The 26,846-nt window shown below is 31.8% G+C and overlaps 2 protein-coding genes and 1 long non-coding RNA gene across 5 annotated transcripts; 1 reads left to right on the forward strand and 2 right to left on the reverse strand.

Moving 5' to 3' along the window:
* On the reverse strand, positions 1-9,508 carry LOC117683232 (uncharacterized). 3 transcript variants are annotated; one of them, XR_004597311.2, is made up of 3 exons: positions 9,192-9,508; positions 4,597-4,772; positions 1-1,083 (listed from the first exon to the last, which is right to left on the reverse strand). It is a non-coding gene; the product is annotated as an uncharacterized lncRNA (long non-coding RNA). The 3 variants fall into 3 exon arrangements; XR_004597310.2 differs by lacking the exon at positions 9,192-9,508 and adding an exon at positions 7,182-8,031; XR_004597312.2 differs by lacking the exon at positions 9,192-9,508 and adding an exon at positions 6,088-6,163.
* Positions 9,509-11,984: 2,476 nt separating this feature from the next.
* LOC117682932 (uncharacterized) lies at positions 11,985-15,683 on the reverse strand. The gene is made up of 4 exons (XM_066088952.1): positions 15,322-15,683; positions 14,967-15,083; positions 13,873-13,998; positions 11,985-12,722 (listed from the first exon to the last, which is right to left on the reverse strand). Exons 1-3 carry the CDS (start codon positions 15,434-15,436, stop codon positions 13,907-13,909), a joined length of 324 nt encoding a protein of 107 aa, XP_065945024.1. The 5' UTR covers positions 15,437-15,683; the 3' UTR covers positions 11,985-12,722; positions 13,873-13,906.
* Positions 15,684-20,543: 4,860 nt separating this feature from the next.
* On the forward strand, positions 20,544-26,733 carry LOC105337768 (insulin receptor substrate 4). The gene is made up of 7 exons (XM_011442661.4): positions 20,544-20,702; positions 21,897-21,962; positions 22,522-22,619; positions 23,769-23,947; positions 24,531-24,558; positions 25,967-26,255; positions 26,353-26,733. The coding sequence occupies exons 1-7, from the start codon at positions 20,672-20,674 to the stop codon at positions 26,595-26,597; spliced, it is 936 nt and encodes a 311-aa protein (XP_011440963.3). The 5' UTR covers positions 20,544-20,671; the 3' UTR covers positions 26,598-26,733.
* Positions 26,734-26,846: the final 113 nt, after the last annotated feature.

Raw genomic sequence — 26,846 nt, forward strand, 5'->3', positions numbered from 1 at the left:
TATCATTTACATTTATTGGATCAATTGGTACATGTATATGAATTAATATTCGATCATGAACAAAAACAATTACAGAGGAGGGGCAGTCTGTAGGGTAAGTGTAAAATGCAAACTTATTAACGTAGAATACTCATGTGCATAGGCACTGACCCCCCCCCCCCCCCCCCTTCCGCTCAAGAAAATGAAATGGGATATACCGTATACATTTTTCTAGTATATAATTATGTAACCATACCCCATCTGTCAAAATATGCTGCAGTTTACAAAATGAATTAATACAACAGATTTTATGGTGCTTGAAATTATCAGCAAATGCACAAACATATACAAAATGCAATTGTATTTGTACATGAACATGGATGAGTACAAGTAAATCAGTGCACACAGAAACCCATCTATGGTATATAATTCAAACAATATTGTTACTAGGTGATTGTATTATGGCCCCAGGAGACTACTATATATATAAGTAAAAGGAATCAAAGAAAAAAATCTCTTCGTATGTCCTTCATGACAGTAACTGTAAACAAAGAGTGAAAAAAATCATCTTTATGATACAGTGTACCATACACCTGCTTTCAAGATCCAACCTAGATAAAGTAATACAGAATACCTATACACATATTATCAATTCTGATTATATCCATGTCACTACATCAGCTATATATGTATACTTGATTAAAAAAGTCATATACATGTATTTATACATGTACAATCATGCATATGCATAAAAAACAACTGAGATGAATTGAATATATCTAAAGACTGTAATTTTTCCTTTACTTATAGGATCATCAAATTTTAAACTGTCTGACTTATATTTGTTAAATAATGCTTAAATGGTATACTAGGTTCATATTTGGCTATTGTGTTGACAAAGCTATTATCAACCACGTGTAAATTCAATCAGAATTAATATGTCTTTCCAGTCATCAAGAAGTCTTGTAAAATTCTTCATAATGATACTTTTAGTAATTAGGTAGGAGTCCTATACATGTAGCTTGGTGCTGACCCTGGACTGTGGCAAAACTGAGACGGTGGACCACTGCTGCCTTCCCACATTGTTGCTCAGAAAACCGGTACCTAGAACATAAAAAAATTACAAAAAATCAATATAATTATAAATACTGACAATCAGTATTTCACAAACATAGCATTAATTTACATGCATATATAATAGTTTTCTTAAAATGTTATTTTTATGTACTTATAGTGGTACATGTACATGAAAGACAGTACACTTATATTTGCTTTATTACATGTAATATATATACAAGTAAATATAAGACTATGTGTATACCAAGCTGCATACAAATCAGTACAGAACTGCCAAGTTTTAGAATAGCTAGAGGTATAGCAGCCTCTTTCATAAAAAAGCTGTACACTTGTACATGTAGTATTTACTCTACACTCGATGTAAATCAAGACTTAAGGTGGTATGGGACACTTTCATGTTGTGATGTACTATTTATATAGTTTTTTCCCAAACTGCCACCAAACAGCGTAGCGTAGTGGGCGGTTAGATGGTTAACTTTTTTAAAACATACAAGTATATTTTGGTTAAATATATGGTAAAATTTGAAAATTCTAAACCGGTTAAAGTATTATAATTACATGCTTTTAATACTGACAGATGTCCAATAACACCTTATGGTGGTATGGCACACCTCCATTAATCTGGCATATTTCTGATCAAAATGAACAATAAATTAAGTAAGATTCCCCCCCCCCCCCCCCCCCCCCCGAAATTGTAACCTAACAGCATTATAGCGCAATTAGTTAGAGCATTAACTACGAACCTGTCGATAAGTCATGAGTTCAAACCCGCTGGGGCTTTGAAACTTTAAACATTTCCAAAATTTAAAAAAATTGTTTTCTGGTTAAATATTGTGAAATATTATTTATCATAAGGTTGTCATAAATTTTGTTGTGAATGAATAAAAATGCAGAGGCTATAATAGACTGCTGTGAATTGTATGATACACTTTTTGTGCATTTCTACATGTGAAATCAATAAAAATCATGCATAATAAATATTGATAATATCACCAGTATTAACAACAGCGTCTGTGTAAAGGAAACCAGTGGTTTTATTTTTGTCACAATATATTTCACTTAATAATGTATGATTCTATTTTAAGTTGATTACTATTAATACATTAAATCCATGAGAACTATCGAAAGGAATGCAGATCGTGACGTTTAAAAGTTAACTATGACATCATATCGTATGAGGTACAAACAAGTAGCTCGCAGGTTTACTGCTTGTGAGAAAGCCTTCCCTGAGAACTGCTTGTGAGAAAGCCTTCCCTGAAAATTTATAAGATTTGTCTGCGTGGTTATAATGTTATAATGTTTCAAACACAGTGTCCATGATAAAATCATTGGCAACGCCATTTCAATGAAATATACATAGTAAATTGCATATCTTAAACGGAAAACACATTTCAGAACTACGATTCAAACTTTTAAACGATTTAGACGTACTTAATTGTACTCAACACAACAACAGAAGAGATAATGTTGAATCAATTCATAAAGAATAATCAATATGTGTTCGCGGCCAATTTTTCGCAAAACAACTTCAAATATTGAAAAGATTTTGCAAAACCCTATATTATCATCATAACATAAGCCCGACGTCATCATTTTCTTACGTCTGAGAACCAAAAAATAAAAATGAGTTGATTGACAAGACTAGCATATTTACTCATCATTAGAACATGTAAATACTCTGAGTCAATAAATGCAAAATTAATTACCATACAACTCTTGTCATAATCAGTTTGTAATCGCATACATTTATTAGCTAAAGCCAAATAAATTTTAATAGAACCTCTAGTTAGATCAGTGGTTGAAAATACAGAAGTTATAATTGTAATTAAAGAAGCGAAGCTTATGCATACGATTTACGGCAATTTATTTTCTTGTCTAAATATGATTTTAAATAGAAGAGTTCCAACGCACAATCATACCTTATTAAACAAAATGTAACAATGTATTTCACCTGATTTTAAATGGTTAGCATGTGATAATTATAAATGTTTATATAAACTACATGTAAGCTTTTTGAGATATTTCCTTTTATGTTTTTAGGGATCATTTGTCATTTAAAAAAAAAAAGTATGGGTTTGCTATGACCGATTGATGGTCAACACTTTATGTTAAATTCTATTGTGACATCAGCAAACCCGAGAGCTACCTTAAATCGGGAAGCCTTTACATACCTGCATTTGTAGTCCCCTATCTGTTTATGTACATGTCAGTCACTCTCTCTCTCTCTCTCTCTCTCTCTCTATCTTTCTCTCTCTTGGGAATTATGTTAGGAAACAGCATTTCAAATTTTGGACAATATGTGTATTTCATAGCATTGATAATTATACAACTGATGTTAAGCCGAGCTGTTCTGTGATTGGTTGAGCATTTAAGCTGATAACAATTTTTTATTTTAACAGGTTGTTTTCTTTTGTCAAATACTTATATTATACATGCAATGCTTAGTTTGATTGCTCAAAATCATCAATTTATCATCAACCATTCAATAAATTAATCACATTATAAAAAAGATGCATGTGTTTATCAAAATCCAGCTTTGTATATTTTGCTAATACAGTTATACTTCGATATGTCGAACACTGAGATTTCAAATACAATAGTAAGTGTCGAAGTGATTTTTAGGTCCCAACCACTTTTTGAAGTATATCACCCTCGATATCATAAATACTCGGATATCTCGATCTATCTAAACAGTCCCATCTAGTTTGAGATAGGAAGTTTGACTGTAATTAAATTTAATGCATTAATGTGATTAATTTTAAGAATAATTTAACAAAAAGACATGTTTATTATTTTACTCTGAAAAGTTATTTTATCTATTTATGCATATTTCCTATCTTACTTTATTATCAATCTATTTTTTTCCTCTCATTTCCAATTCAAATTGTTTTATTTTGAAAAAAAATGTTGGGGACAGGTCGTGTACAAAAGATAACCACATTTTAAATGAATTTGAAAAAAAATTACAGTTAAGATTAGTTTTGATTTTTTATAATTTTATATAAATACCAAATCTTCGACTTTTAGAGTTCTTTCAAAATTTACAAAAGTACATGTCATAGCAAACAAAACTTGGGTTATGGGCTATAATTAATATGCACTCAAATAAGGCTAGCTGATCTGATAAAAAATTAACTAGTACTTTATTAAAGTTTGGTTTTTTTTTTTGGAGGGGGGGGGGGGGCATAAAAAATATGAAAACTAATTTAAATGTTGCATGCTAAGTAATTCAAGTTAGGTAATGGGTTGAAAATTACTTTCAAAGTGTTTACATAAACCTGCTATACAAATTGAAATGATTTGAACCTCTCTGCTTGGAAGCTAAGAGAGAGAGAGAGAGAGAGAGAGAGAGAGAGAGAGAGAGAGAGAGAGAGAGAGAGAGAGAGAGAGAGAGAGAGAGAGAAGAACCACTGGACAGACATACAAACTGAGAGAGTAAGACTACATATTGCTTTACCGGTACTTATATATAATATATGTATATTAATACCGTACTCTAATCAAAACTTTGTTTTAATCTATTTCTGGAAAATGACTTACCAGCTCAAGATAGGTTTAGTCCATTGATACACAAAGTGACATATTCACTTCTGTCCAGACTCCTAATTTTTTATTCTGCATTAGACCTCTTGAGAAAAATCCCATGAAAATCTCTATTCTTTGTCCAAATATGTGGGTAAGATCCATCTTTGAGCAAGTATCAAATACTGATAAATCTGTTCAAATAAATAAATGGATGCATGTCAACATTGAAACTTTTTCCCTTACCATTCATTACATTTTTAAAAAATTAATTAAATTAAAACAGATTTTATTGTGTAATTCCTATTTCAAACATATTTGAAACATTAACTTCAAGGTAATAGATGATTTATATGTATAAGGGATGTCCATTTTACTCGGTTGACTTAGTCGATTAATTGGAGCATTAAGTCAAGCAATGGTTAAGTACTCATTGATTTATTTGAAACTGTGTGGGCTCTTTTAAAATCAAATAATGCTACTTATATAATAAGTAGCTTCCAGCTCCTGCACTATGTATCAAACCCTGACTACTATTTAGGCAAATACATGCACAAAGCACAACATAATACTATTGTTATTATTATGCAGACTGTTAAATATACTGACATGCTTTGCTATAAGTAGCTGTGACGTCTAAGTGTTGACTAGTCCCTAAAAATAATCACCGGAAAAGCAAGCGTTTGTTGTTTTTTTCTTCAAATTAATCAATTGATTTGATTGTTTATTTAATCAACAAGTTGTTGTAAAATTAAAAGTCAACAAAGGTTTATATGTTCTTTTCAAGAAATGAGAGACGTTTGACCTTACCGAGAAAACTCGAAATGTTTAGCAGACGAAATCTCATTGAATTTTTTTCTTGTACATTCATTATCAAGTGTCATTTAAAAAAATGTTTTTGTGATCCTCATGTAGAATTTCTTTGACAAATATGTTCAATCAATTTGTTCAAAAGTTTATCAGAAACTTTAACTTTAAAATTACCATCAATAATGAAGTGTTTTAAAAAGATTAATAATTTTAATTGCTTGATGTCAGTCGTATATATCTACGTTTTTTATATATAGATACCGTCCATTCATTATCAGCTAATATAGCGTAGCGGTAAAGCATTGGGCTTCATACTGGAATGATTGTAGCGTCGTGATTTCGAAACCCGCTGTCGTGCTTGGAAGTTTATCATTGAAAACATTTGCCGTGCTATGGAATGCACCTAAAGTTTTATGCTATAAGGCAGCAATGGCGTTCCATACCGTGCTCTATTTCGGCTATATGCTTACGCTATATAAATCTTTTGTATATTATGCGAAAATAAATAAGTATTGAATATATAGCGACAAACTGACATAAGGCATAATAATGTCACATACAGTAACACCATGTCATAAACTCAAAAGCATTAATAGTTTTAAAAACTTTTGATAATTTGCATCGGATGCATGATTTCAAATAAGTTGTAAAGTTATTGTTATGAAAATATTCATTAGCAAATGTCATAGCTTTTTATACCTTTTTCTTAATCTGATGCTTACACATAATTGAGGTCTGTCCATATCATCTTAGACAAATCAAATGTGACCTGTTTCATGTTATGTCATTGTCCCGTGCCAATCAAAGATTAATTATTAAAAAACAAACGCCTTGAGATGACATCTTTGCAAGTTGAGGATTTAAGATCCATTCTGCTCCTCTTCACAAGGCAATGGTTTATCATAAATCCTTGACTTGCGAAGATGTGAGATTAATATATATACTGATGATTAATACATTAATACTAAAATGATTATACAATTATCTAATCCAATACATAACTGATTTGGAGTGCTATTCTACTAGTACTGACTGATTTTATTTAACTGGAAGAGGGCAGAGATTGTTATGCTACGACATACTGGTATATGTCAGTGACACTGCATGTATAGATTTATTTCTCTGATATCGGCAAATACATGTATACTGGTGTGCGACCAGTTCTCATCGAGTACCATTTCTCGCCAGTACATTGTGATGTCATATATCAACATATAAAATCATATACGAAAAATGACATCACAATGTACTGGCGAGAATGGGTTGCACGTCAGTACAGTTTTTAAACATTTCACAAGTTATTTTTGTAAAGGTAGTGAAAAGTATTATTTATTTATCAATTATATGTAAAGATGCATTAAATTATTTCCTAAATGTCTTAAAAGGTACATGTAAAATATATCATAACTTATAGGATCAGGATGAAACATACTGAGCAGTATCTGCAACAGTGCTTGTTTTAATAATAAAAAAAGATGCATCTTTCCACAGATTGGATTTTCAAGAACACCTGCATGCACATGTATAAACAAACTATTAACTGAATAAATTAAAGACTTTACATTGAATTATAGGGCCTAGCATGAATTACATGTATATTGAACATACAAAAGTAGCATCTTGTCACCATGGTCAAGATTACATAAGAATTAAATCCTTTCCACAACAAAGTGACAGCTTGTAGAGAAAATTCGAACAATTAACATAACAATAACAGCTGTAGGCAATTTTCTCAACGTGTTGTACATTTATAAACACGAACGACCACCTTATAATAGGAATCATGTACTCACCACTAAAAAAAACAACTGTCCCAGACTCTTAATTTGATATATAATCTCCGAACACATGACTTCCTTCGAAAATATAGGTTTTACGGTGTTTTGACCAATGGCTGATTCGCCCCGGGTCATTTTATCCTAACTATTTTGATGTATACTTACTTGTACATTATCGCGGTGGTATCAGTTTCATGATGTGATTTATTCATATACGCTCAGAATTTTGTTTTACATTTTAATCTTTTCTAAGAGTGCATGGAAGAATTGTACATGTACACAGAGGCATACTATTATGTTATTCATGTCTCTGTTCAGAGCGAATATGATATTTATTCCATAAAATTAAGCACTAGAGGAGGACAAATAGCTTCTGTTCTCATATTTTGAAATTTTAGTGTTGTTGAGAAGTAAAGTTGAGATAAAACTTTGAATATTGTTACAAAACATTGCATTTGATGTTTATAATTTATATACATGTACAATGTATATGTGTATATCTATTTTAATTTTTTGTTCCGTTTTAAATTTTGTTTTATTTACAAAGTAAACTTGTAGTCAAACAACAAGAAAGTAAAACTTAGTATGGCATGTCCAGATGTAGTAAATTACATCGTAAATCTGGCATGTACAATGTATGTACATGTGTTAGTATATATATCTCTATGAATAAACCTACACCATCTAAAAGGGTTACAGATCAATTTGACCATGTTTACTATAACTTTGTTCTAAAGCTTCTTTAAATTTATTTTGTTTTTATATTTAACCAATACAGCTTCTGCCTTCTCCAAAAATATGATTAATGAAATGCTAAAATTTCAATTCTTATCATTATTTCTGTTTTAACAACAACAACAACAACCCCCCCCCCCACCCCCTCCAAATACCATTTAATATATGAACTACATTATTCAAAGATAAATCTGATGAATTGTTATGTATGACGTGGTAATACATGTACAAATTTGGTGTTATATGTATCCTCAGCATGTATATGATTTATAATCAGCGAGACTTAGAGTCAGAGTGAGTGAATCCATTGCTTCAAAATGATTATATTAAATAACAACCTTGTCCTGTTTGTATCTGTCCATGTTTATATCATTGATTATTTTTCATATTCTATAACTGTCTGATCTTTGAACACGTTCACCAAAACTTCTTTTGACCAATAAACAAGCACATTGCATTGTAAAAAAAAAGTTAGTAGCAAATTCACAAGGGACGAAAGCACCCGTTACCTATATCGAAAGTACTCTGTCGATTTTAATCCATTGTTTAAAAAAATAGCTACATTACTCATTTTCTTCAAGAACTAGACATATAGTAAAGCGGTTTTCATAAAAGAAAACACAAATGCAAAATATAATAATTATTACATTACTTCAATAAAATGGTTTTGCTGTATCGTCTGACCAGGCAAAACCACCGTACACTTACACTTTATATTGTATTGAAGCATAGTTTTACGAGAATAATCCTGTAATTCATTGTTAAAACATACCTAGCATTTATCTTCCTAATTTACTTTTTTCTCCTTACTTTCAGACCGTAGAAAGTTTCCATTGGAAACGGAAGACGTTAATCATATGAATATAAACAAATGAGTCTATAGCTAGATCTAGTGTTATATTTATATATTGTTTGTTATCTTTTGCCTTGGGCTTATATAATCCACATTTTTTTCAATGCTTATATATCTAAATGTAGACAATTTTAAACATCGTCTAACTAAACAAACACGATATAATGAAAACGCATTATCAATATTAGAATATAAGTCGTTGTTTTAACCAAGTGGGAATAAATGATGTAGATTTTAGTACAAAAATTATTTATTATAAATGTTTTACAATGTTAATATTTTGTTAATAGATAGAATCTATCCAGCTCGTAGTTTAGAAAAGGAAATGCATTCGTGATTTGTTGTTAAAAAACAGTTTTAGAAGCGATACACGTGTATCATTAATTGATTTCTTTAAGCCATCATTCGAAACTAAATCATAGAATTCAAAAACTTACCTTTAAACATCACTGTGACATCAAATATCCAAGGAACATGTCACTTGTAGGTCACAACATATTTCACTTCCACCATTATAAACAACTTTCGATATGACATTTGCGCATGCGCAGATTTTTCTGTGTAAAGGGGGAAAATGGAGCATAAAATTTCACACACACTGTGTGAAAAAAATTAGGAAATTGGTGTCAAAGAAACACTCATACTTTTTTTATTTTTTCTGGTGGAATTTAGTGAGAGGAACACGAAAATGACGTTATTTCAACTGAACACCTGAGTTCGGGTGTCCATTTGATTTTCAGGTGATAAGTTGATTGGTGTGTAAACTTGTTATTCGGCCAACTTCACAGGGCTTACAAACACACACACACACACACACACACACACACACACACATACTGGTTTATATCACATAACGAGGTATAGATTTCCATGAAAACGTTCAGAGGTATATGCTTTCTACTGAAGTTACCGAGAACTGCCATAGTAGATTTAGTTCGAAACAAACATTAAATTTCATCGATCATCCATAATTTTTAGAATTCTCAACGATAACCTTGCAATCCAAATAGAAATTTTCTATACAACCCGAGGTATTCCTTTAATGGTCATGCCCAAATATGGTATATACCTCAGAATGTATATATTCTGTTTCTACTTTTTTTCACATTTACTCAAATTATTAACGTTGTTTTAAATCAAAGGAAGATGCTGATGTTTTAATAGTCATGGTCGACTGATATAAATCCAACAAATATAACTCTTGCGAATTATTCTTTGATTTATTTACTTTGCATGCAATATTCGCAAAATTCACAAAAACGGCATTCATGATACTCTAAAACGCCTACAAGCTGAAATTTGATAGCACTGAAGAATTATAAGGGCAGCAATTTTAATGTTTTGTTCAGAATGGGTTGTAGCGACGCGAAAAGTAATAACGAAAAATGTAATAAAATCCCATTATTACATTTTGCGTTGAGATAAGCGCAAAATGTAATAAAGTTTGGGCTTCTTTTCCAGAGATACTAGTTTTCTATTTTCTATTTATAATACTATGCAATGTATTTATGAATCCATTTTGAAATGGGTATATTAGAGGTAACCACGTGTGCAATTATGTGTTGATATTGTAAAATAACAAAATATATCTGACTGGAGCTAGTCATCATTATATAGTAATGACCGCTGATTGAATGAAAATGGCAAGCAAAAGCTATTTTGATGGCATGTCAAAATTGCGATGTAACATGCACAGCAAATAATTTTTTTTTTTTTTTTTTTTTTTTTTTTTGCAAATATCATGATGAATCGGGCAATACCAAGGTTAATTTTGAGAACATGTCAGTTATGATTTAAAGATCATCGTACAATAAAAGTTACACTGATATGGAGTAAATTCAAGACCTGAAACGTTTTCATCCTACAGTAAATGTTATTTTATTCCCTAAAATATATTCAAAATGAGTATACAGTATAAAGATGGATTCAATCTAGATCAGTATGCATTCACTAAGACCAAGAGTGACACATTCGCTGTTGATATCTCCTTTGGTATCTATGATCAACATTAGCTGTAACATTATATTGTTATATTTACAAATTACAAATTAAGCTATAGATAGTCCACTTTCTATCATAAGATTTTGCGTTATTATATTTTGCATCGAGATCAACACACAATTTAATATCGAAAAATGTAAATATGGGGGGGGGGGGGGGTTGTTTATGCTTACAGAAATCATATGTATGCTAATAAACAGTTTAAGATTTTAACGACTTGATTAATCCTACTTCATTTATTTAATGAATAAGGGATCATTCTTTGAATATTATAAGGTAATAATTCCGGTCGGGGCGTGATCAAATCCAATAATGCCCGAAGGGCTTTATGATAAATTCGATCACGCCCCGACTGAAATTATCACTTCATAATATTCAAAGAATGAATCATTATTGCTTATATTTATACAATTTTTAGCCATTGTACGATTAAATATGTGAATATAAATTAGCAATGGCGCCTCAATTTGGCGTCATTGGAAGTTATATGGGTTATATAGTATAAATTCGATACGTAATGTTATAATAGGCAAAGACACTGGAGAATGTAAATATATACTGCAAGATGTTTACATGTAATTTATTGACCAGCGAGCCTAAATAGTACATATTTTTAAAGAGACACAACCAGATGATAAATGGAGGATTTCCTGTCAAACTGCAAATGTAGACATGTCCTTTTTCATTACTAAGGTTCAGGAAAATCTCAATTGGAATATGATAATCATAAGAGTTGCTTTAATAAACTCTTTCTCTAATTTCTGCAATACTGGTCATTCATTTGAGATTAAAAGTGCATTATTCAAAATATAACAGAATCAGAATTTCATGTGAATATGCATTTTAACTTCCCAATAACTAAACATATCTGCGAATTAAAAAAAATTGATTCTAGAGATCTAATCACAAACTCCTTAAGAAGTAAAATAAACAACCAGGACTGATGGACTTTTTGATAGACAAGAGTAAATCTTTTTACCCTGTAAATTCTTGCAAAAAGTATAAGGTCAAAAAATTGTCGTGAAGCAAGTATAACAATTCTTTTTTTTTTTTTTTTTTATCTTTATTAATTCATTAAAATGACTTTGTCATTATAAACAAAATACATAAGTGCAACGAAAAAAAATCATCTAATATATTTTCACTTATTAATAAGTAAAATACAGCTTTGTTAAATGAATAAACAATAGTTCAAAGGAATTAATTCCCGTTTTTTTTAAATCTTTATTAATTCATTAAAATTACTTTGTCGTTATTTAGAAAAAATACATACGTGCAAAGAAAAGAAAATTATCCAATGTATTTTCACTTATCAATAAGTAAAATACAGCTTTGTTAAATGAATAAACAATCTTTCAAAGGAATTAATTCCCAGTTTAAAGACAATCATTTTTTTGAAAATTTCAATAAATTTGAACAGTGATGTATACACACTAAAAAAGCAAGGTGATTCTTCAAGTTCTAACACAAAATCACTTCTTCGTGTATAAAATTGAATTGTTTTTAAACCAAACAGGCCAACAGGTATTAACGGTCACCTGAGTAACTAGCCCAGACACAGACCTCAATAAAGGAATGTCATATATGCATGTAATTAAACTACATTCTGGAGTAAATAAACTAATATAAAATTTACAACTGAATTCAATTTTCTTTCAGATGTGTGGAAGTATAGATTTTCTTTTTAGCATTTTGGCCCTGCTGACCAAGGACACAGTGTGGAAGAGAAATGAAATTACCATTTATGTCCCCCTTACCCAAATCATACATCATATCGAAAGAATTTGGAAAAATTAGGCCATGTAGTTTGGAAGAAATTAAAATTATTTAATTGTCAGCACACAATGAACACCACATGACGACAAACAAAAACCAATTGCAAAAAGTCCTAAAAAAAATGTTCCCACAATTCTTGCAAGGCTTCTTTATTGAATTTGCTTCCTCTTCCTCTCGACATACAGTTTTACCTTTAATGAAAAGCAAAATCATTTTTGAATTCATTTATTCTCTCAACAGTTAAAAAACAAATGAGTATAGGATATAAGTTAAAAATGGATAGTGAGGTACTTGTGATAAAGTTCATAAATAAATCCAATATATATGAATTTACATGTATCTCAATTTAAAAGTGTTTCTCAAATTAAAAAAATTTACTGATACCCAAATTAGCACTTTCAGCGATTCTTTAATAAAGACACATATACCTCAATATGCATTATGGGTGTTTCCCAAATATAGACACACATATACCTCACTATGTATTAAGGGAATTTCCCAAATAGAGACACATATACCTCACTATGCATTATCAGTGTTTCCCAAATATATACACACAAACATGTATACCTCACTATGCATTATGGATGTTTCTCCAATATAGACATATATACCTCACTATGCATTAGTGGTGTTTCCCCAATATACACACACATATACCTCACTATGCTTTGTGGGAATTTCCCAAATAGAGACACATTTACCTCACTATGCATTATCAGTGTTTCCCCAATATATACACACATATACCTCACTATGCATTATGGATGTTTCCCCAATATAGACATATATATACCTCACTATGCATTATGACTGTTTACCCAATTTAAACACACATATACCTCACTACGCATTATGGATGTCTCTCCAATATAAACACACATATACCTCACTATGCACTATGGATGTTTCCCCAATATAGACAAACATATACCTCACTATGCATTATGGGACAGGGTGTTTCCAAATATAAACACACATATACCTCATTATGCATTATCAGTGTTTCCAAATATAGATACGCAGACACTGCATCCGTTTTTTCTAGTATTCACACATACATTCCTACAAATTATCAGTGATTTCTCATTATAGACACAGATGTAGACTACCTTAAATTTAAGTGTTCTTGAAACTGTTTTATTTTTAATTCTCTACAAATTAGATGCCAATGAAAATGAATAAAACCACAGTTCTTGAATGAAACTACAGTTCTAAATATTCAAGTCATATCACAAGAGTCATACTTGGAAAATGTAAAAAAAAAATCAGCATTAGAATCTTTAAATTCATGGTGTTTGTATTGACATATGCTCTGAAAAAGGACACTTCTGCTTTTACCTGTTGGGAGTTTTGAAGGCTTAGGACCAGTTTTCTATTTTCTAGCTCGTTCTTTCCCAACATGATCATCCCCATCTTCATCATTATCATCATCATTGCCATCATGTTCATCACTCACATCTATGTCTACAACATACAGCTACGAAATATAATTGTTTTCTATTCAAAATAAACTGATACTCCACTAAGCATTATTAGTTTTTCTTAAAAATAAATACACATATACCTCACTATGCATTATGAATAATTCCTCAAAATAGACACACATATACCTCAATATGCATTCTCAGTGTTTCCCTAATATTGATACACATATACCTCACTATGCATTATGGATGTTTCCCTAATATAGACTGACATATATCTCAGTGTGTATTATAGGCGCTTCCCCAATATAAACACACATATATACCTTACTATGCATTTTGGGTGTTTCCCCAATATTACACATATACCTCACTATGCATTATGGGTGTTTCCCCAATATAATCACACATATACCTCACTATGCATTATCAGTATTTCCCTTAAATTAACACACATATACCTGACTACATGTATGTATTATGGATATTTCTCCAATAAAGACACACACATACCTCATTGTGGGTGTTTCCCTAATATAGACATATATACTTCACGATGCATTATGTTTGTTTCCCCCAGTTGAATATAAACATAGATACCTCACTATGCATTATGGGTGTTTCCCCAATATAAACACACATATATACCTCACTATGCATCATCAGCGTTTCCAAATATAGATACACAGACACTGCCTCAGTGTTTTCTAGTATACACACATAGGCACCTTACTACAAATTATCAGATATTTCTCAATTATAGACACACATGCAGACTACCTTTAATATAAGTGTTCTTGAAGCTTTGTTTTACAATATTCTACAAAACCTGATGTCAATGACAATGAATAAAACCACAGTTCTTGAATGAAACTACAGTTCTAACCATTCCATTCATATCACAAAAATCATACTTTGAAAATGTAGAAAGTTTTTCAGCATAAGGATCTTCAAATTCATTGTGTTTGTATTGACATATGCTTTGAAAAAGGACTCTTGTGCTTTTACCTGTTGGGAGTTTTGAAGGCTTAGGTCCAGTTTTCTTTTTTCTGGTTCGTTCTTTTCCATCATCATCATCATCATCATCATCATTATTATCATCATCATCATCATTTGAATATATGTCTACAATTAAAAGAAACAAATGGAGTTATGTTAATAATATCAACAAAATACAGACACTAGGTTAAAGGAATTTTTAAATGACAGTTTTTGATCTTATTAGTCAACTCATTTTCTTATCTGCGCCTTTTAATTTTAAAATAACATTTCTTTGTTATATTAGCCAACTAATTTTCTTATCTGACTATTATCTTTTAATTTAATTGCCTATTACAAGTTTACTTGCAATAAGAATATTTACCTTCACAGGCAATTTCATCTAAGGACTTTCCACTAAATTTAGAAATGTATCCATTGTCAAATGCAGTCAAAAATGTTCCCATTCTACATATATGTAGCAATATGTAGTGTTTCATTAGGCAGTCTATAAATAGATTTAAGATTTTGAATGTAGAATTAGCTTAAACATCACAGACCCATAAAATTAGCGGTTTTGCATGACATCAACTTATACAAGATGGCAATACCTTTTTCTTATTGTGTCCTCCTATAATGTGGATTTAAATAAGTACATACTTTGAGAAATGAAATCCCATTAAATTACAAAAATATATACATGCATTGAATTCAGCTGCAGAGAAAAAGCAAAGAAAATTTTTTCCATTAATGAAAAGCATCAAGAGAAAAATCTGCACAGAAAGAACAAGATTCTGAATATTCAAAATCTGAATCAAATGCTAAGAGCCCAATGGGAAATTCATCATCCATGCTAGCTATATTTACTCATTATACATGGTTGCTCTTGATCATTTTATCTACAAAAAAGAAATTAAACCATCTGTTTAATGTTAAATATTATAACAATTAAAACATTTAAGTATATATCAAATAAAATGTTACAAATGTGAGGTGCATAGCTCACTTCTCTTCAATAAAAATGGCTTTAATAAGAGACAAATTTCAAATTGCTGCCTATCTTGCATCAACAAACCTACATGTAGTACTTAACAAACAAAAGGCCCACAGGTCTTGACAGCCACATGAACACCATAGTCTTCAGATTGATCTGCCAGAGGGTCTAATATTTATGCATGTTAAATTTCATTTTGAATTCTAAAAGTCTTTGATGTTTGAAAAACATTTCCTAATCCTTAAAAAGGAGCGGGAAGTTGGAAGAATCTCAAACTATTCATATCCTAGCCCAAGACGCCAAAAACTTTTGGTACAAAGAGGCTTTTAATGGCCAATCTTTCTTATATTCAGTATTATTTCAATATACATGTTACATGCATTTTTTATTAACAATGCATTTAGTTTATATCCAAAGACTGTAAAAGTAAAAAATAATATACCAGTACTTTGAAATTCAATGCATTTTCACTCTCTGGCCAATTAACATATGCTACAAAATGGAAGTTGAAAAAATCGCAATACATGACGGTGTTTTCGGAGTCCGCCCAGCCTGTTTAAGCTAACTTTGCATGTAAGTACAGTAAACTTAGGGAGGAAATTAAAAATATATATTATTGTTATAAAAGTTACAGCCTGATTATTTTGAACCAAATCTGAAAAAGAATAATGGGGAAAAAAACTCTGTAGATATTGCATATTGTCACCCCATTAAGTTTTAAAATGGGAAAACACACTGGTCAACAAACAGGGACCGTGTTAGGGGGGAAGATACAGCCTAGTATATGTGCTTTGACATTTTTTTTAAACTTAGAAATACATAACTCTCTCTCTCTTTCTCTCTCTCTCTCTCAATCTCTCAAAAATTCTTTGATGTTAGTTGATAATTGTCAAAATATCACTAAATTGACAAGGTAACATGTTGTGTGTAACTTTTGCTGAGCTGCGCTCGCCACAACGGTCCGTAAAACATATTATGCATCTAAATGCATTCGTCTATTAAAGCTTTGAAATGTTGGGAGGAGCTTAAAATCTACAGGGATCGAATGTAATCAGTAAAGTCGTACCATATATTATGCTGTGTATCTCTCATTAAGTCAGACTCCGCCACTACATTTTGGGGCTATCCCGTGATTTATTATATATAATTGTAATCCCGATCCCGTTTCAAAATAAAATAAAGACAATTTATCGGGAGGGGGGACTTATCATCTGAAATCTTGACAAGCTAAAAAAAGTTATTTCCCAAAATCATGAAATCCTTAATCCGTGTGGGAGGGGGGTGAGGGGGGGGATGTTGTATATCAATAACTCAAAAAAATCTTACCTACAAAAACATATTTTCACAAGATCATGAAATTCCTAATCCGGTAATTATTAATCTTTCCGTATATTCATTTCAATTCCTTACATTCTACCGAAAGCTTCCTTGTAATTTCTTTAAGAAAAATTATGTTTGCTGAGAGAAAAAAGTGGGGGAGGTGTTGGACTAGCCCCTCCTTGATGCAATGTGTATTATGGTTAGATCTAACTTTGCAAAAAACATTGAGTTACTTTTTTGTAATTTTTCAAATAGTGTCACACAAAAGAAAACCAGTCACCTTTTATATTTGCATTACAAGTGATTAGTACCAGGAATCTTAACAAGCAAAAAAAATGTATCCTTATGGTTCCGACGCCTATGGTTAAAACATCTTAATGACAAAATTTATGCCTTTTTCATACATCATCCGAATAACGAAAGTGTTCATTGTTATTTACATGTATCATTAACTTGATTTGATCAATATGAAGCATTTCCAAATGTAGGGATATACTATTATTTGTTTGCGACAAAATATGCTCTGGTTGAATTCACCTGGTAGGGATGATTTTGAGGTTTTTCACATTCCAACATTCTACTTACCACGCATTCATCGTTTGATAAAAATATCCCATATCTTCTAAAACCAGTTTAGCAACAATAAAGGAAACGTAACTTTCGAAAAGGATTAAAAATCCATTATCATAACTGTAAACATCACAACCATCAATAATATCAAAATCCTTTAAAACTAAAAAACACGATGATTGCAAAACGAATATACCAAACATGCACATCATTTGTTTGTGAATCTGAAAATTAATAGTTAAAAGGATGGAATTAGTTTTGTGAACACTGTTTGCATTTGGGAGAGAGAGAATGAGAGAGAGAGAGAGAGAGAGAGAGAGAGAGAGAGAGAGAGAGAGAGAGAGAGAGAGAGAGAGAGAGAGAGAGAGTTTGTAAAATATCAAAATCGTTAAAATGCCAGGAAAACTCAAGATATATCGAACTATATTCTATGTTGAAATACTCTTATCATATCCATGTAAATTTTTACTTCTTTCTTTTATATTCATATAGTTCCTTACAATATAATTATACTTAATCATCACATGCATGGATCACTATCTGAGTCTCATGAGAGAGAGAGAGAGAGAGAGAGAGAGAGAGAGAGAGAGAGAGAGAGAGAGAGAAAGAGAGAGAGAGAGAGAGAGAGAGAGAGAGTAAGCTGCCTTGCTATTTTGTTAAATTCTATCATTATGTTGCTGGGTTTTTTGCTGTTGTTATCTTCAATTTAACACAATATCTGCTGATATATATCCTCGCTTAATAATTCAAACTTCATTTCTGCATTGTAGAAGAACTAGTAAAGTAATTTTGGTTATTCACAACTTAAGTTGAATTTATCAAACTTAAGATTTTTTTTAAAATCAAGATGAATCAATTAAAAACTCACAGCCATGTCCATTTTCATTAATAATGTTTTTGTTTCATTGTATGCAATAACTGTTTAGTACTGTGAATGTCATCTGCGTTCATTAGTTAAAAAAGCACGTTTAAATGGCGCGTGTGCAAACCAAACCATGATTCTGGACATGGTTTGATATGTTAAAAATGAACAGCATAAATATTTTTTATAACAATGACATGCCAATAAATCTTAAATGACTTGATTTACACATTTTAGATTTATTAGAATTAATTTTATATATTTATCATGAGAAGAAAAATCGCTTTCATGATGCAAGTTAAATCAATTTCATGTAGAGGCAATTCGAATTTTCTCATACGCGCAATTCATGAAAACTACTATATCTTGTAATGTTTAGAACTATATATCTTGAAAACTTTAAAATTGAACCAATTTTTCATAAATTCATATTGCTTTAAAGTAGAACCAGTGTTCTGTGATGTCATACTTTTTCGTAAAATTTTGAGTTCTTTAAAATTTTTGCAAGATAGTTTTATCTATTTTATGTGAATATAACCACATAGATGTAATTAGAAATATTGTTAAGTTCAAGATATTTTCACAGCTTAATTTTATCCTTAATTTCCAATTTTTTATACATTTTATTGATGATAAGGGGAAATAACTCTTGTTCTGACTTTTCCTTCAGTTGTTTGTCTAAATGCCATAGTTTTTCTTATCCCAACGATTAATTTTAAAATATTTTTGTAGTTTTAGTTTTCTGATAAAGTTGACAATAAAATTAAACAAGATAAACAAATTTCTGTCTACAAAAATTTTACTTTTAACCAAAAATATACAGTTTTCTGATGCTAAAATATGCTTTAGTATATGTTTATCTGGCATCTCAAAAAGTGTGATGACATGTATATTTTTTCTAACAATTGATGAAATTTAAGTCTATTAAGTTGAAATCAGTTCGGTTTTTCAACTTTCCTCAGAGAATTTTACGAGTATGGAGTTACCTTAACCCCTATTTGTAATGAAGAACATAAAATCTGTTTTAAATCTTACCCAAGTTTTAACAACGGAAATGATAGAGAAATAGACGTGTTTGTTGCTTTTCAAAAATCGTTCCTGTTTTATTTTAAGTATCTTATAGCATTTTGCACCTAAGCATGTTTAACATTAAATACGTTTCTTGTTAGAAATAGAATAAGAGATAGAATCTTTCACATGTACTTACCTATTTATCTGAATTTGTGTCACGATGTAATCCAATCAAAATGTCCGAGACTCTCGAATGTAGTGTTTTGATTTCCGAGTAATGTTAAACAGCCAATCAAATTTTCAGCCAATCAGAGGCCTTGTTTGACAAAGTGTGTGCTCAAAGTTGAAAATGACAAAATACGACCCGATGTTGATAGAACACACACCTACCAACCATTTGACGTCCTACCGAGGTTATTGCTTAATTTAAACCACGTAATCCCTGCATGCTGTACACGCATAAAATGAGGTATACATTCCGAGGTTACGGGAAAAGTACCTCGGTATTTAACACATACCTCAGTACGTTGGTGTGTAAACAGAAACAATACCTCGGAAGTGTACATAGACAAACACACACACACACACACACACACACACACACACACACACACAACACCCGGCCCTCCATCCAAATTGAGATCGGGCTCGATGTTTTCGTCTAAATGCGAAAATCAATACTTATAAAATCATTTCATTCATTCTATCAAAAATATTTTGATATCAAATTTCATAGAAGCTTAAAATTCATAAGATTAACATCCAAATCACAAATTATAAGCTTTTACTCTCTTTCTAAAATTTGTTTTCTTAATGTTTAACTAAGACACCTTTGCGTTAATTAGCCAAACCATTGATTGTTTACCTGAGTTCCCAAGCACTGAGTCGATTGACTGAATCGGTGCCAACTAAGTGGAACCTTACTGTGACCGTGTACAGAATTTAGAGATCAAGACAGACTGAAGAACCAGGAACAAAATGGGATGTAGTGCTAGCGCCCCTGTTATAGGTTTGTTTTTGTTTTTTATAGAATTATAAGAAATTGAAATCAGATATCTTTTTTGGGGAGGACAGAAAGATTTTTAGAAGCACATGCAAAGAAATATTATCATATATAAAGTTATACACATTGCGAAAGAACACTTGAATCAGGTGACGTAACCAAATGTCACAAGACATTTAAACAATGGATAGCTATATATAGCTGCATTAATGTACATGTATACGGATATTCTAAAGTGATATGTATAATAAGTATATGGTTGAAATTATATAACATGCTTTTGAATGAATTTGGTTTTAAAATTAAAACAATTTTCTCAGAATTGACTACCAAACTTCATTCTTTAGTATAATTTTGCCTGCGTTAGGAAACACGTTTGAACTAACTTGATTGTAACCTCCGATAAAGTTAATAATCTTAAAAAAAAAACATAGCCATTTCTATAGCTGCAGGTCTGTAGCTCTCGGTCTGAAAAAATTCAGATGGTCAACCAGGGAGCTAAAGTGCCACCCATAGAAAAAGTTGTATATTTATTGTGCACAAAAACATGTGCTAGTTTTGGACTAATTAACCTTATTTATGTGCAAATTCTGTGAAAACAATGAGTATCATAAATTCTTCATGCAATTTACTACTATTATCGTCTTTACTTTCCTCTGATAGTGTTTTAAAAACCATCACCAGCCCCGTAAAATGAAGTGGTGCAGTTTGTTTACATGTAAAATTTGCTACTCTCGATCTCGATGTAAATTTAACATACATGTACTTGATTTTCCAAGGTCGGTAGTATGTTCCAGAGAAAGTCTGAGGCAAATAAAGAGACAATATCAGTAGTAAATTACATGAAAAATTTAATGGCATTATTTTCATAGAGTTTGCATATCAAATTAGCCTAATGATATATTTCTGCAAATAAATATACTAGCTGTATAATTCTTTTCAAATCAGATTAAGATCATCAACTTAAGGTAAAATGTTCCATAAACCATAATTCCCAAGGTGTTCCTTAAATTGAATAATGGCATGGATTTTACTGATATATGTTATTGATATTAATATAACTATACAGAACATTGCTTTCATGTTAATGGTAAAAAAAAATACATGTAATTTATGATTTTGTGATTTTTTTTAAGGGGATTATGATATGATATCTGTTGAAATGAGTTGAAGAAAATCCATTCTTTTTTATTTCATCAGTTAGTAGACCACCACCGAATTGCCCAGTAAAGAAAGAGGGATTGATTCTCTATTGTCCAAACAAGGGTGAGTATACATATGCAAGTTTGAATGATGTAGAAATTATCTTGTAAAATTGTTTTTACTCTTGATAGTACATACAATATTATAATAAAAAAAAAATATTTTTGAGCAGATTAAAGTGCTGCATGTATAAATGGATTTTGATGATTGATAAGAAAATTACTCACCCTCACCCTTGGCAAGACTAACTCCCCTCATATAGAAAAAGCAAATAAAATAGCCATCATTGAAACTTGTCAAATTAATGCCCTCCGTCCATGTTTTGAATGTAAATATTTCTTGTTGATTACCTTAGGACACATGTACATGTATCTCAGTGAGGAGAAATCTCCACAAATAAAAACTAAGAATTATTTTTACGTCAAGTTCAGCTGCCAGGGTCAAAAAAAGATTTTACCATACAATCATATTTGAATGAACTGTTTTTATCTAAAAAAAGTGTGAAAATGGATGAAAGAGCTTTATTAATTAAATTATTTACTTCTGAATCAGATGTGTTGTAAGTGCATCGATGCTGGTACAGGTGCATTATATATTGATTTGAATTTATGACATGTTGTAGGTGGAAACTGGAAGTCATATCTGTTTAGGCTCTATGAAGACAGCTCGTTTATATGGTATGGAGATGCTCATGAAGAATTAGGATGTGTGAGGTTGAAGGTAAATATCTAAATCAATATATATGAGAGAGAGAGAGAGAGAGAGAGAGAGAGAGAGAGAGAGAGAGAGAGAGAGAGAGAGAGAGAGAGAGAGTAGGCATGCAAGCATCCCATAGTTCTACAAATACTGCTTACAGTAGAGAGTGACATTGAATATTGTCATTCCTGTGCTGTACATCGATCTCAGTCGATGCAGTATCTCTCCACATCACAATTTTTATAGAATGACATACCAAAATCTCAAACTGACCATTACTGTTTATATAAGTAACCACAGAAGAGTACCAGTTACTGGTTTGTTTTTGTGACCATGCATTTCCAAAATAATCTACCTATATTTAGAATTAGTTGACATGGATGTACCATACAGTAGGTTGACAGAATGACCAAATCCTTGTACTGCAGCTTTTTTGCATTTTGAAAAGAATTTCTTGAAAGAAAAAGAGACCCTACATAAAAGATCTTTATTTGTAGCTTCACCATAATTAATAGATTAGAAAAATATCAACAGTCAAGCCTCGCTATCTCAAATTACTGTATGTGGGATTCAGAGAAACTTCAAGGTGTCCAGAGATTCAGGATATGTAGAAGTTATTAAGGAATGAAGAATCATTCTTGGGTAATATGAATTGAGGGATCAAATATAGTCAGGAGGTGATCAAATCCAATTAATTAAGCCATGCAAAGAGCTTTATGATAGATTTGATCACACCCAAATGTATTTGATAGTCTTATAATACATGTACATGTTTTCAAAGAAGGAGTACTTATATTTATGTTAAATACCAATTGTTCAATTAAATATAGAATTTTTGACACTTTTTCATTTTGTATAATCATGTAAACCCTAAAAATGACCCCACAGTACATCGTTTGTGTCATTGATGAAATGTATTGGACGTAATGTTACAGATTTGATTAGTTATGTTATCACAGACGAAGACAGTGGAAAATGACAATACATGTATATGCATCTTAAAAACAGAAGTTGGGATGTTTAATTCACTTCCACATATCAATACCGGTAATAATGTTGATGATGGTTATCAACAATATTATTAATATGTAGAAGTGCATTAATGGTTCATTTGATAATCATGTTTTAAATCAAACGTACTAGTTTAACCATATTTTTTTTTTATTTCTGCAGGACATAGCTCCGTTGATTGCCATTGGTCAGCATTGTCTACAGGTCCCCAACCGACCCGACATTCCACCCGGACAAAGCATAAACCGCATGATGGCCTATCCATTCAACTATGGCAGAGGAACGAGGCGCAATGACATGAAGATCAACTGGATCTTATTCAGAGGGGATGATGAAATGAAGCAAGTTCTCTCTTAACGATTTTAATTAAAGAGAAAAAAACATATGAAATTATAGGAAGTCAAGTGACTCATAATATGTCAGATCTTGTGATGAATTCTTTCAAATAAAGCAGTATTTTGTATTTCAACCATGAGCATTAAATAAATAGTTCCTGTTTGAGAGGGCAACAGTTGAAATTGACACCTGAGAAAACCATTGTCAACTGATGCAAAGCGGAGGTTAATAATGGTTTTTGAGGGATGTCAGTTTCAACTGTTGCCCTCCAAACTGGCACTATTTTATTTTATTTTTTGAATGTCTTAATTTTAAAGAAAACTTTACTGCTTTTGAATTTTTTTAATAATTGATAAACTTGAATTCTATGGGGAACTGTATACACATAATTTATGCGCATGTAACAATTCGTTGAGTTACCATTTGCCAAGTGTGTTTCGAACACTGAGGGTAATAGAATGGATTATAAACTGCATCTAAACCAATCAGATATCAGTATTTAACATGAAAGTACAATACATGTGAAAGGTAAATGTACATACATGTACATATGATATTTGTAATTTTAACTGTGTGATATTTTTTCAGAGATTGGATGCAAACTCTTGGAGCTGTGGTAAGTGTCAATTTAATTATCCTACCACTTTATCATTACAATGCGTTAATTTTCTGTCTCGTTCCTATAAGCTAGTTTATTGCTATAGAGTAGAGTAAGTGTACATAGCAACGGGTTGGGGGGGGGGGGGGGGGGGGGGGGGGGGTACTGGTTATTTCATGCACGAGCGCATTCGCGCTCAGTATAAATAGATTTACCGGGGAGTATTCGATTAATGCAACGTTCGTTACAAAGCATTACAGGTTGTGTCTTTGGTTTTCCCTACCCTCCCTGACCCAAATATGTTTTTTGAGATTAATTAATATTTTGTGTTGCCGTTTATTTGTATGTTGAATGGATATTAAAAACGATTTGTAACGAATGCACCAATCTTAAAAAAAATCTGCTTTTGTTTTTCAATAAATTAGTCAAGAAAATATTTATTTTCGGAGGAGTGAAACAAGGGAGAAAATAACTCATATTTGTAAGGAGGGCTCTACAGCAACATCTTTTCTAGTCAAGGGTAAAAACTTCTTATTGAGAATAATTAAATCGGATTCCTGGATAGCTTTGCTACTGCATTACATTTACTACTGAAATGCTATGCATTTCACTAAAATAGTATCTGTATAAATCTGTATTTCAATATGTAAACTTTCGATGGCAAAAAAGCTACAAATAGTTTTTTTATTAGTCCCCTACCGGTTTTCACCGGCCGTCTGTCCATCCATCCATCTGTCTGTCCCACTTCAGTTTTCCACACTTTTTTCTTTATGCGTTTGAGGAATAATATGAAATTTGCTGAACAGCTTCAAAATGTCAAACTACAGATCAAGTTTACACTTTTGTAGCATCTGGTTGACATATTTTCGAGGAAATTAATTTTTTATATTCCAATTTTTTAATGTTCGGGTTCGATATTCTGCATAACAGTGCATTGTTTTCACAATTTCCACAAACCGGTAGGGGACCTGTATTGCTTATGCAATACTCTCAGAATGCTTGTTTCAATTAGTATACATGTATGATATAGTTTGGTAATATGTCTCATTTCTTTTCATGTAATATCAGGTATACCGTATAGAAATAGTGATATAAATTTCAATTTGCTAATTAAAGAGTTAGTATCTTTCTATTTGGGAAAAATGAAAAAAAAATGAATAAAGATTGATATTGTTTGGGAAAAAAACTGGCACACACTCAATGTTCAGTAAATAGGTCTAGTCACATATTGCATAGTGAAAGGATCTATAGCAATATCAATCCTACTGAACAACAGCAATGATAACAACAAAGTTTAGATTGCCATTATTACATGCACGTGCAAAATCAAAACATTTGATTTTTAGATTCTTTCACATAATCATAGATTAAAGTCTAAATAGCATATATGGCAGTTTTTGATGCATTGTCATAATTTTTTTTCCAGCTTCCTCCACCCCCTCAAGCACAACAGAATGGACAGGTAGTACAACCTGCTCAGCCAATACAGCCCCATGTAATACAACAAGGTCAAGCGGTCGCTGCTGCCCCTCTCCCAGGCTTTCAGCCACACCTGATGGGTGGCCAAGCCAGTAATGCTTACCCCCCACCCCAACAATACTACCCACAGCAAAATGGATACCACCCACAACAACCACAACACACCACAGTGGTGGTCAATCAACATCATCAAGTACCTCAGCAGACCAGGTCAAGTGGTGATGGTTTCGCTACAGGTATGAAAATATTTAACCATTTTTGTGAATTTGAAGATTTCATTTGTAAATTAGAGGTTTCATAGTTGTATGATGATTATTTTTCTCTCTTTGATAGGTCTTTTGCTTGGAGGGGCAATGGGATGGGGTATGGGATATGGCTGGGGCCACGGACACCATTATCACGGCTTCGGATGGGGAAGTTGGGGGTCGCATGGAAGCTTTGGGGGTGGTCACTTTGGAGGCGGTTGTGGTGGCGGTGGATGTGGAGGTGGCGGTGGATGTGGTGGTGGCGGTGGATGTGGTGGTGGTGGTGGTTGTGGAGGTGGATGTGGTGGAGGATGTGGTGGTTGTGGTGGTTAATTGAACACCACAGACTTCTCTGTTGTCTTTTGCTAGGAAAAACTCCAAAATGCTCAATGACTAAAGATTAGATCATAAATCTGCAAAATATTTTCCACTCATACTGTATTTTATGGAATTTACAAGAATTTTTGAGACTATGGAAGATACTTATGCCTTTCATTGGTCATTTTCAGTGATTTGCTTGCTTTTGTATTTTGGATATTGGTATTTTTATTGTTTTTTCTTTATCTCTTTATTAATAGCCCT

Source organism: Magallana gigas, chromosome 6 (genome assembly GCF_963853765.1).
Source record: "Magallana gigas chromosome 6, xbMagGiga1.1, whole genome shotgun sequence".
Classification (NCBI taxonomy): Eukaryota; Metazoa; Mollusca; class Bivalvia; order Ostreida; family Ostreidae; genus Magallana; species Magallana gigas.

Excerpts from the sequence above, each read along its gene's own strand:
- LOC117682932 (XM_066088952.1), bottom strand. The coding sequence starts at position 15,436 with ATGAAACACTACATATTGCTACATATATGTAGAATGGGAACATTTTTG. Across the intron at positions 15,084-15,321 it reads AGATGAAATTGCCTGTGAAG|ACATATATTCAAATGATGAT; the intron begins GTAAATATTCTT and ends TTTTAATTGTAG. Across the intron at positions 13,999-14,966 it reads GCCTTCAAAACTCCCAACAG|ACATAGATGTGAGTGATGAA; the intron begins GTAAAAGCACAA and ends TGTATGTTGTAG.
- LOC105337768 (XM_011442661.4), top strand. The coding sequence starts at position 20,672 with ATGGGATGTAGTGCTAGCGCCCCTGTTATAG. Across the intron at positions 21,963-22,521 it reads TCTCTATTGTCCAAACAAGG|GTGGAAACTGGAAGTCATAT; the intron begins GTGAGTATACAT and ends GACATGTTGTAG. Across the intron at positions 26,256-26,352 it reads TGGTGATGGTTTCGCTACAG|GTCTTTTGCTTGGAGGGGCA; the intron begins GTATGAAAATAT and ends TCTCTTTGATAG.